This window comes from Beta vulgaris, chromosome 3 (genome assembly GCF_026745355.1).
Source record: "Beta vulgaris subsp. vulgaris cultivar EL10 chromosome 3, EL10.2, whole genome shotgun sequence".
NCBI lineage: Eukaryota > Viridiplantae > Streptophyta > Magnoliopsida > Caryophyllales > Amaranthaceae > Beta > Beta vulgaris.
The window spans coordinates 49,615,522-49,628,011 of NC_079204.1; the positions used below are offsets into that span (position 1 = coordinate 49,615,522).

General features: G+C 35.9%; 1 protein-coding gene across 1 annotated transcript; it reads left to right on the forward strand.

Annotated features, from left to right (window-relative positions):
- Positions 1–303: 303 nt before the first annotated feature.
- LOC104889273 (uncharacterized) lies at positions 304–11,200 on the forward strand. Its single transcript, XM_010674462.3, has 14 exons — positions 304–1,326; positions 1,548–1,641; positions 2,311–2,497; positions 2,586–2,832; positions 3,421–3,642; positions 3,719–3,805; positions 3,877–4,011; positions 7,545–7,658; positions 7,788–8,035; positions 8,195–8,275; positions 8,422–8,653; positions 9,863–9,961; positions 10,051–10,236; positions 10,614–11,200. The coding sequence occupies exons 1-14, from the start codon at positions 973–975 to the stop codon at positions 10,710–10,712; spliced, it is 2,385 nt and encodes a 794-aa protein (XP_010672764.1). The 5' UTR covers positions 304–972; the 3' UTR covers positions 10,713–11,200.
- The last annotated feature ends 1,290 nt before the right edge of the window (positions 11,201–12,490 follow it).

Here is a 12,490-nt window from a genome sequence, read left to right on the forward strand (position 1 = left end):
TACTATTAATTTTTAACAATCATTTTTTCTATGGGAAAATCCTATATAATACAATTGGGTGAAAGTCGAAGTCAGATTATACATAAATAATACATAACATAAATAAGAAAAAAGGATTGATTGACTCAAGGTCGGAGTCGGATTCGGATGTCGGATTATTTAATGAGATCCGACTCCGAGCCTCCTCCGACTCGGAGTCGGATTTTTTAAACGGAGTCGGAGTCGGATTAGTTTTTTGTCGGAGTCAACTCGGATCGGAGCGAATTAGGGTCGGATTCGGACTAGATTGCCATCCCTATTCACACCAGACTGAGGAAGTAAAAACAACCCACTTCAAACCCCATTTCCAACACAACTTTGGCGGCTTTTTTTGCCGTCTTCTTCCCCATCATCTCCCTCTTCTCATTGTGCTCCAATTTTCTTAAGATTCCGATTCAAGTATCTTATTTTACACTCTAAGGATTAGGTACACTTAGCTCATATTCAATTCAGTCTCAGAAATTAAAATTAATTAATCACATTCTGCTCCTCTTTCTTAATTTGTCTTTTTCGTTAATAAGATTCCCTCATTACCTCGTATATATCATTCAATTAACCAAATTCAGATCTTGAGGTCAGTCTCCCGTTGCTAGTTTTGTTCGTAATTGCTTCAATTGTTTCTTTCATGTAATTAGTTTGAATTTTTTCTGGGAAATATCAGTTGGTTGTGATTAATTAGTATCTCAAGTTTTCCATCATATCAAATTGATTTTTGTATGTGGGTGGAAGATTTTGGTAACTGGGTCTTATCTTTAAGTTTGAATTAAAGAGATCACCTGGAAGTAGCGTAAACGAAAAGTGACCCTTTTAAGATAAATAGTGAGACATTCTTAGGGTAAGACGGTCTCATCAGAGAATTTCGATGTAATATAAACGAAGGAAATTACATATTTTTAGGGCTTTTGGGAATATATTTTTAGGGCTTTTGGGAATATGATGTTGGTAATGCAAAAGAGGGGTTGTTCTTGGTTACTTATAGTTGCAATTGGGTCAGTGGTGGTGTTGGTATCTTTAGTTCAACTCTCTTTGTTACCTTGGAGACCTACATTAGAGTATTTTAGCATAAAACAAGTTCAAACAACTTGTATTCCACTAAAAAGATCAACCAAAGGAACAGACATAAATCAACAGGATGTTGAAGCCTCCAGACCTGGGTTCGACTTAACCAGTCGATTTCCTGCTGATGTGCACAAGGCAGTTGTTTATCGTAGTGCTCCTTGGAAGGCTAAGATTGGGCAGTGGCTGTCCGGTTGTGATTCAGTTGTTAAAGAAATAAACATCACTGAGGTATTGATCAGTCAATGTGTTATTTTTAATTTGGAAAGTTATATTTTCAGATTAAATTATAGAATTGTACTAGATGTCATGTATGTATCTCATCACAATTGTATTAAGTTTCCTTTCCTGTCCATTCACGTCAGAAAGGTAGATATATGGTGTGAGCCGACAGTGAGGTGGTTATGATTTTTCTAACTAAGTTTTGCTATCTTGATGTTTTGATTTTGCAGAATATCAGCGGAAAGGTCTGTGAGAGTAATTGCAGTGGCCGAGGGGTATGTGATCATGAACTTGGACAGTGTCGATGCTTTCACGGATATAGTGGTTAGTGATATTTTTCCTTAGAGGTCGCAATTTGCACATTGTTCAAACTTTGAATATGTGGAACCAGTGCGTTGAGATTTATTCAGGTTATCATGGCATATTGGAATCGTAATGTAGTTTAAAGATAGAGTTGCTAGGTGTTATTGCCACAAAACTTATATATACTTGCCCAATCATGTCATGCAATAAGCTCTATTAGGCCATGAACAAATATCAGGAATACTTATAAATGAATATGTATGTTGTAAAGAACGTCTCATGCCAATGCCCATGGTGATAGAACTTCATCTCCAAATATGTGTTTTTCTTCGTAAGTCTCTATTATTACTCAATACCAGCTCTAAAGAGGTTATGGACCGTCTGGTGGTGGTAATAAATAGCATGAATGTTTATATGTAGTTTTGTAAAGAGAGTCTCATTTGGATGTCCATGGTAATGAAACTTCATCCTAAACGTGTATCATTCTTCATAAAACCATTGAACTTAATACCACCTCTAAAGGGGTAATGGATGGCAATTGAAAATTTAAAAATATAAGAAATTTATAGATGGAGAAACATGATCTTGACATAGGATGTTCACAAAGTGACCTATAAATTCATTACCATTATCGCCATTTATTGGCATTTGCAAACATGCTGTAAACTAAATTTTATTTTCATGCCATAGGCAAACATTGTTCAGAAACACTGTATCTGGCTTGCAACTATCCAGTAACTCCTGATTTACCCTATGGTAGATTTGTTGTCTCGATTTGCCCTGGTGAGTGCGATACAACAAGAGCTATGTGCTTTTGTGGAGAAGGTACAAAGTATCCGTATCGTCCTGTGGCTGAGCAATGTGGCTTTAAGTTCAAGTAAGAAAAGCTAAAGAACTTATGTGTGATGCCTCTTCATTCAGTCCGAGAAGATGATTTAAGTTGCAATCTCTTTTCATCTTTGCAGTATCAGTGCTGAACCTCTATTGACTGACTGGGGCAAACCTGATTTGGATGTATTCACTACAAATAGTAGCGTGCCAGGCTGGTGCAATGTAGACCCAGAAGATGCATATACTGGCAAGGCGAAATTCAAACCGGAATGCCATTGTAAATATGATGGACGAATTGGACAGTTTTGCGAAATACCTGTTATTACCACCTGCATTAATCAATGTTCTGGCCATGGTTATTGCCGTAGTGGATTTTGTCAGGTAAAATGAACTCCTCACCTTATTTAGATAGTCCTTAGATCTGTATGATGTGTCCATAATAGATGACTAGACGTTACCTATTCTAAGCCCTTGTTCTTGTTGCCTCTTCAATGCTAAGAAGGGTAGTGTGAATCGTGAAATTGATATTACCATGCAAAGAACGTTACGAGAAAGTATAAATTATGAACTTTAGGGTTTCAGGAGTCTTTTGCTGAAGAGCTGCTGGACAAAGAACGGGAAATCAGTTTGGCTATTCATTTAAGAATAATCACAACTGAAGAAGAGCTTGTTGTATGCTGAAGATCTTTGCTTTGCGCTTCTAAGCAACTAAAATGGACATTGCATGCCCCAAATATGGGAGTTCTTAATGCTTCCTCAAAACCCCCAATCTGTGCATTCTCTTGTATTGCTTATATTGATTCTCTTTCCTTTTTAAGTTATCTTGATTAAGCACATCTTGCAGTATAATTTTATTCCTTGAGGCTTCCTGAAAATAGTCAGTTTACCGTTAAACTGTCCTTTTAGTTAGTGGCTAAATGCTTAGTGCTGTTTGATTTAGCAGCTCCTAAAATTGGGTTTTGCTGTCAGTGTCATGAAGGCTGGTATGGAGCTGATTGCAGTATCCCATCTATTTTCCTGTCCACAAGTGAGTGGCCTCAGTGGCTACATCCAGCTCACGTTGATCTGCCAGGTTATGCACATGCTGCTAGAAGCGTTGACGCTCTTGGTGCTGCTACTGTAGTTACAAAGAAAAGGCCCCTGATATATGTTTATGAATTACCCCCAGAGTTCAATAGTCTTCTCCTTGAGGTTAGTGAGGACCATGCTTTTGTTAGTACTCCACTTTTTAGATGTAAACTTCCTTGAGCTTAATTCTGTTTTGCAGGGACGCCATTTCAAGCTTCACTGTGTAAACAGGCTCTATGATGATAAAAATGCTACTGTCTGGCTAGAACAGCTCTATGGGGCACAGGTACTGTGTGAATCTCTCCCATCCCAACCTCATCATTCCAAAGATGCCATATAACCACTTTTCCCATGCAGATGGCAATCTATGAAAGTCTTTTAGCTAGTCCGTATAGAACATTAAACGGTGAAGAAGCAAATTTCTTCTTTGTTCCTGTTCTTGATTCATGCATAATTACTCGTGCTGATGACGCTCCTCACCTGAACATGCGGGTAAGTGGAATACAGTGATAACGCCTTTAAGTTTATGTTGATATATTCATGATATGTAGTTATTGGAGCTGTTTCGTCTGTTGGAATGATGCCTTTGCTTGCCTTTTCCGAGCTTTCTTCATAATGGCCTCTATTAAGAATTAGACTGTTATTGTTGTCTTCCAGTGTTTGTACTTTGGAGCATTGAGCAAGTATTTGTCTTAACAACCGTCACAAACTGTGAGACTTTCTGAAGCTTTAGTCAGGGTAGGTAAAGTGCATGCAGCCTATTTTTGCATTACAGCGAGAATCTTCCAGGAAGACTTTCTGAAGTAAGGGAAAAGGCCCCTTGCCCCACTTTCTGAGCAACAAAAAGAAAGACTCTCACTTGATCTATTTACAACTCAATCACGTGCTCTACATTTATCTGATAAAATTCATGTTAAAATACTTTGAGCCAGAATTTTGAAATATTTAAGTGCATGGGTATTATTCCCTTCTTCTTCTCTGCATCTGATCCGGTTATATGCTAAAGCGTACACATCAAAGTAAATTTGTGGCCTGTTTTCAGTAATTCCTTTCAGTACAGGCAATGGATTCTGAAAGTTTTTAGGTATTCCATTGGCTGTCTGCCTTGGAATGTCCAACCAAGGGTTCCTGCTGGACTAGCTGTGTATAGAATATATTCCTTACTGAACATTTGAAACCTCTGCTTCTGTTCTCATTCGCTATAAGTGCTGGCTGCATTTAGGTTACTATATGATTGTTACATTATTCCATGAGTTACAGTAAATTACATCAGCTCTTCTAGTTGTGCTGTGTCTAGTTGAAATTATAAACCCTTCTTTTTATCTAAGGACTAAACTTTGTAGGGATATCCTATTTGATTTGGGGTTTCTAGCTGATATGCAAATTATTTGGACTTTTATTTTTATTAGGAAATTTTGTTAATAAATACCACACTTTGGACACTTTTTGAGATAAATACCTAGGTTATTTGAAATTTTATATAAATACCAACTTTCTGCCATTTCTTTTGGAATCACTATCACTTAATAGATTTTTGCGAATCCCACAATACTCACTACCATTGCGATCCCCTTCTCTCTCCTAACCACCATTACGAGGTGGTGGTGGTTTTGTAGTTGGTTAGTATTGTGGGTGTGGGTCGAGTTTTGGTGGGTGGATGTGGTTTCGTAGTTGATTTGGGTGGTGGGGTGGGATAATTGTTAAGTGGGTGGAGGTTGTGGTGGTTTCATAGTTGGTTAGGATAGTGGGGTGGGATGATTGTCGAGTGGATGGAGGGGGTCGTGTTTTGTAGTTGGTTGTTTGTGGGTGGGGGTGGTTGTGGTGGTGGCGGCAACAGTGGCAAGCATGGTTGTTGCATGTGGTAGGGGCGGTGGTGGTGGTGGGAAGGGCAAAATTGTAATTTCACGTGCAACTAATGGAGTTTTTTACAAGATTCCGTTAAGTGGTAGATTCGAAAAAAATTTGGTCAACATTGGTATTTATATAAAATTTCAGACAACCTAAGTATTTATTTCAAAAAAAGTGCCCAAACTAAGTATAATATTTGTTGACAATTTTTTTATATTAAGGTAAGGTTTGTATATTTATTCAATTTAGTGTTTTTTTAATAGTGTAAATTTCGGAGATTGCATTAGATTCTTTTGAGGATGGTTTTGGGAATTTTTTGAACTTTTCTCGGGGTTTTGTTTTGAAAATTTTCCACAAATTTCCACTAAGGCACTAACTTTGGGAGGACTATATAACTCCAAAAGATTTTGAACCAAATTTGTTTTTTTTACAAAATGTTCCCAATGGTATTAGGATAATCATGTTTGAGTAACTTGTGGAAAACATGTTTTCATTCATCACACAAAAGAGAAGTTAATGTTGTTATTTCTTTCGAGCAAAGTGAAAAGATATATAATCCACTTACCGGATGACTAGCACTGAAATCCGTCTTTACATTGGATGGTTTGGTGTTTTGAATTTTGATGATCCCTACCTTATTGACTGCAACGTCTCTACTTATTATAATGTTGATGGTATTAGTGAACCTCTTTTCGAATCTCTACTTTACAGAAACAATATTATTTCTGGTGCCCTTCGAGAATGTATTACTTTAGCGATTCCAACGATTTGTTTAATCGATACAAATTGTGACCTGGAGCCACGAAATTAAAACTCTCCCGTTCCGTTACAGAACGGCCGTTCCGTGAAATCTCGTTATGGAACGCCATAATAAAATTCACATACTTCTCGCCGCGTTGTCCGTTCTGTAACACGAACTCGCTGCGTTAGAACGCTTTTATCCCCGTTACTTCCATTCTTTTCAAACGTTGGCCAAATTCTTTTTATGATTTAATTATATAGTTGAAGAAACATGATATTCTATTAGATTTGATTATATTATGTTGTAATAATGCTTCATAAACTAAAAAAATGCAAATAACGTTATATTTATATGATTTTTTTTAAAATTCACGCCACGTAAGCCGCAAAACGGTTTATTTCCCCGTTACAAGCCGTTCCCGCAAACGCGACCGTGTTTTTTTCCCTGCCTGGAGCACACGAGACTCAAAATCTCATGCTAAACAACATGGAGGTTCGAGTCATCTTCAAGGCATAATATCGAGAATGTTCATTGAATGAGCAATTCCAAGATCTCGAATCTGTATACCAATAGGTCATTGAAGTGAAATAATGGGTTAACTCAGAGCTTGGACCACCTTAATTACCAAAATGGAATATCTCATATAGCAAAGACATTGTATGGTGAGCTCAAAGATGGAATGCATGCAAGGTCTAGGACCTGTAATACCCGGACTTTATGTTACCGAGAGTACTCATGTCAGATCCTTGACTCTCTACATGGGTAGGGGCACTTAAGCACTTCATATTGGGACAAATCATGGAAACTTTTAGTAAATTAATTGAGTTGGATGCTTGGACATAGACTCGTAATACGAGTACCAGAGGCCAAATAACATATATTTGGACATTCTTTCTTATCTATGATTTTCACCTATTCATGCTATTCACTTTTGCACTCTTTAACATATTTTTAGCTATAAGTGATCACTAAAGTGGAAGCTTGTCGTGATCTTTTCGAGCTCGGCTCAAGATTTTCACGAGCCGAGAACAACTAAGTTTGACTCAAGAAAGTCCCGAAATATTTAATTTATTTTTATGTTGCATGGAATATAAAATTCAACTACAAATTAATAGTGAAAAGGTGCATATTACCGGTGACAAGCTCAAAAGAAGTAGCAAAACATAATTAAGAAATTGATCTTACATAATTTCCAAGTTCAAGTTGAGTTCTAAAGTAAGCTGAAACTTGAAAATGTAAACTCGAAAAATCTCGAAGACTATATTGAGCTCAAGTGGAAGTGCTACCAGTTAAGCCGAGCAACTCCCTAGCTCAGGCTCGATTTGGCTGGTTAATAGTTATTACCCTTACACGTGGGTTGATAGTTTATTTTTGCTGAAACACCATCGTTGTTTTTGCTCTTTCATCGTTAATTTTTATTACCTGCAATTCTCAGGAGCATGCGGGCTTGAGGAGTTCCTTTACTTTGGAGTTCTATAAAAAGGCATATCATCACATTGTAAAGCAGTATCCTTATTGGGAACGTGCATCTGGAAAAGATCATATATGGGTATGGTGTGGATAAGAGTTTCTAAATACATTATGAAAGCGAGAAATACTAGATTCCCATAGTCTTACGTACTCTAGCCTCGCATAATCTGAAATGATTATAATGATCTTGTTATATTCCTGATGACAGTTTTTCTCATGGGATGAAGGTGCTTGCTATGCCCCGAAGGAGATTTGGAATAGTATGATGTTGGTCCATTGGGGCAACACAAATTCAAAGCATAATTATTCAACCACTGCCTATTGGGCAGATGATTGGGATGTTATTTCCCCTACTAGAAGAGGCAGCCACCCCTGCTTTGACCCTAGCAAAGATCTTGTTCTTCCCGCTTGGAAACGACCTGATGGGAACTCCTATAGGGCCAAACTATGGGCAAGGTGCACATCTCGGAACTGAATTTGTCTCATGCCAACATTTCTACGCTTTGATTAATATTTTTGTGAAGTGTCATGCTAATGCAGCTTCCTGTTAGGTTGTTGCTTTGATTAATACACATGTATTTCTTAACCTGTTGGGACATGAATGCTCTGCTGCAGGCCTCGTGACCAGAGGTTGACACTTTTTTACTTCAATGGGAATCTAGGGCCAGCTTATGAGAATGGCAGGCCAGAAGCTTCGTAAGTTCTTTGTACTGGACCTACACTGGCATGCAAAGGCTGTAACTGTGATTACCTGAATTATCACAGGAATGCATCCTTGAAGTATGCTATCTTCATTCTACTGCTTTCCAGTCAACCTGTGATATAGTTATGTTTTAATGCAGATATAGCATGGGTATCAGACAAAGACTAGCTGAAGAATTTGGTTCAAGTCCTGACAAACATGGGAAGTTGGGTAACCAGCACCAGAATGATGTACTTGTGACGCCATTTCGCTCTCAAAGATATCATGAAGAATTAGCTAGTTCTGTTTTCTGCGGGGTTCTCCCCGGTGATGGTTGGAGTGGTAGAATGGAAGATAGCATTCTCCAAGGATGCATTCCTGTGATAATTCAGGTAGTTTTGGATTCTGTCGACTTTCTAATTTCTTGATTATTTTTCTGATGTACCACTTGCGCCAGTGTTTTCAATGATGGTGAAAACTTTGAGTTCTTTTTTCTCTTGGGGGGGGGGGGGGGGAAGCTGGGAGCTGGAGGGATGATAACTCATACTTCGTCCAATCTTCAAATGGACACATGGGTTTGTCACACAAACTAAGCAATGAGGAAGAATTGATGGGAATGGACACATGCCCATGTGATTGTAGGAGAGGAAGAAGTAACACACATGGGTGGCAAATGTTCCCTGAAATGGAATTGTGGTAATTATTGTGGAACTTTCATAAAAGAGAATTGTAGCAATTTATAACAAACAGAGGAATTACATAATATAGGGTATGAAATTGAATATTGTGCTGTATTGATTTAATCTGGTTTCATCCCTTTTATATATTAAAAAGAAGCTGGTGTTTTGTGTAAGCTCTGAAAAGAATACTTTCATCTCTAGAAAAAGTCTTTGCAGGCAAATCAACAGGTATTTTCTGATCTTGCTTCAGTTAAAGAAGCCATGTGTCTCAGCATAATATAGCATACATTATGGGTATAGAAACAGCTCGATGATTGTGCTCAAGAAACTCTGCTTCAACAAATTTCCTGTTCAGCATGCCACTTTTTGTGAACTTTGGAATGAATTCGAAATGACAACTTGATAATATAAGTACCTTGTTGCTATTGATATGATAATGAACAGCAGAAGAGACAGAGGTATCTGAAATCAGTAATTGGCAAAGAACACTTTGTCATTGCATGAATTGGTAGTACTTGATAAATATGCCACAGTAGTAGTTTGAATGTTGCTCCCCTGCCCTCCTTCTTTTTGTTATGATGAATTTGACCACTTTTTTGTGCAGTAAATCTTTTTGTAACTTAAAAATTTGCCAAGGCAAATATGGATTGTTTAAATTCAATGATCTTTTTGCTTGAATTGTGGTTTGTGACTCAGTAACCAGTTTGTGTCTTAAATCTTTATATATTGAATATCTGGATTGTTGTTTTTCTTAATGATGTTCATCTAATTGTAACATTTTTTCATGTTTGGCGAGTAAGTATCTGAGCTGACTAATCAAAGTATATGCTTCACTTTCAATCATTTGAAACTTCTCACAATCTACAAATTGGACTATTGAAATCCACTAAATATATGTTGTGTTGGTTCTTGATTATTCAGGATGGCATCTTTCTTCCATATGAGAACTTCCTCAACTATGAAAGTTTCGCTGTTCGGATTAGTGAGGATGAAATTCCAAACTTGATAAAAATTCTAAGGGTATTTTCACTGTGCCTTGCTGTTTCAGTAAGTTATCTCATTTGTGCAGTATTGTATTTCGGTTTATCTGACTGTACTGTAACTTGTAGGGGTATAATGAGACAGAGGTAGATTATAAGTTGGCTAATGTCCAAAGAATCTGGCAGAGGTTTTTGTATCGTGATTCTGTCTTGCGTGAGGCTGAGAGGCAGAAGTCTGCTTTCGGTCATGTCCATGATTGGGCTGAAGAGATGTTGCAATTAACTGAAGATGATGCATCTGCAACTCTTATACAGGTATATAATTGACTACATTGTCTAGTGCAGGCTTCTCACCATTTTGTATGATGTGTCATTCATGCACTGTTTTCATCCACATTATTTGCATTGTTTCCCAAACGACAAGGATTTCTTTTACTTGAGAAATATTGGCTAAAAAATAATTTGCATCATCACCAATCATATAATACGAAGTGAACTACTTTTAGCCAATTTTCCTGTATTTTATCTTTAATATCATGCATATTACTTGGCTTAGCAAATAGAGTTGTCTAGCAGTGTAGCAATATCAGGTCATCTCATGAAGCAGAGACAACTATAGATCCTATACAGCCTTAGAAAGGCAATGCTTAGCTAGATTGTAGAAGCTGACCTTTCTCTGTGGTTCTACTTAGATTTTGCATTACAAGTTGCACAATGACCCATGGAGAAAACGATCTCTTCGTTTAAGGAGAGATTCTGGTCTGCCACAAGAATGCTTGATAAAGTGCTAGTCGATTTCGCTACTCAAAACTGCTGAACACTATACCATGCTGAATAAGAAATAGCTGAAAGATCAACAGTGAAAAGATATGAACAACTGCAAGTTATTTGTTGGCTTGAAGTCTCTGATCCTGCAACTTCCATGCGGCGTGAAATTGCTGTCGTTTCATCAGGAGCACACAAAACAAAAGAAACAAAAACAAGGAATGGGGGAAGGGGGGCTGGGGTAGTTATTCTCTTGTGTACTGTATGTATTGTAGCTAGAGCTGTAACATGTAGGAAGCACATTTATACTATTAGGTTTTTTGATAGAATCATTTGTACAATATTTTGTAGCCAAGTTTTTTTTTTCTTTTTTCTTTTGACGAGTTGTAGCTAAGTTGATGATTTTACTACTCACAAGTCACAAGTTTATAGTCTCACAATGTATTAAAGATAGGAGTAATCTTTCTTGACTCTAGTGACAATAAATCATTTGGAAAAAAATATTTATTTGATATTTCAAGCGAGTTTATTTTTTTTTGTACAAAGTGAAAATTTTGCCTCAAATATGGGTATATGAAACACCAGCGACATATGAGTATGTTGTTTTCAATAGAGTTTATAATATGTTCATATCATACCATTTAATTCATTTCCAGTCACACTACTAAATCTTATTTTTAAGTGTTTTTGTAATTGTTTGCTAATAAACAATCCAATCAAACATATCCATCATCCATGTCACATAAACAAAAACATCTTTATGGTTGTGACCTAATTTTTGCATGTTTTTTTTTTTCATGGTAGGAGAATTTGTCAACCCAAAGAGCCTTCAATGGAGGTTTAAAGTCCATAACTCCATTCTATTCAACTTGTTTTGACTTATCTTAATTTGTTAGATTTTGTCGAAAATTATTGAAATTGTGATACTATTATAGGAAATTCAAATAATATATATATATAATATATATATATATATATAAATATATATTATATATATAATATATATATATATATATATATATATATAGAATTTGATATATTTGTTTACATCATTGTATTCGGTTTATGAATTATAAATTGCATTTATCTATTTTTCTTTGGAGAAGTTGTAGTCGTAGGCTCGTAGCAAATAAAAGCTAAGCCAAGCATATAATGTATTATCCCTCCATTTTTAAATAGATCTCTGTTTTAACTTTACTTGCCAATGCAAATTTTGGCCATTAATATCTTTGATTATCTATTGTTAAAAAATTATAGAAAATTGATGTATTGAAAATGAACATCAAGCCAATCGTGGAATATCTTATATGTTAACATTGGAATTTATACACATGAAAAAAATATATCAAAGTAGAATATGTGAATAGTGCACATGTCAAAATAGAATAATCCCACGACTATTGGGTCTGCCGTCAAGCCTGCTTGGTCTAAGGCTATGTTTAGTTCACCTGAAATCATCCGATCTGATCTTTTATAAAATATATTATTTCTATTATATTATTACTTTGTAATTCATTATTATGCATTACATTATAAGATCTTATTTATAGTATTACTATTATTATCATTTTAATTCTATAACAACTTTTACACAACTTTTATTAATAATAATAATTATTATTATCATTATCATAATAACAACAACAATAATTATAATCATAATAATAATAATTATTACTAAAATAATTATATAACCCAAGTCATTAATTTATAAGAGCACTTAAAAAATGTTTCACACTTTCCCTTAAAAAAATGTTTATAGTATTACTATTATTATCATTTTATTTCTATAACAACTTTTACA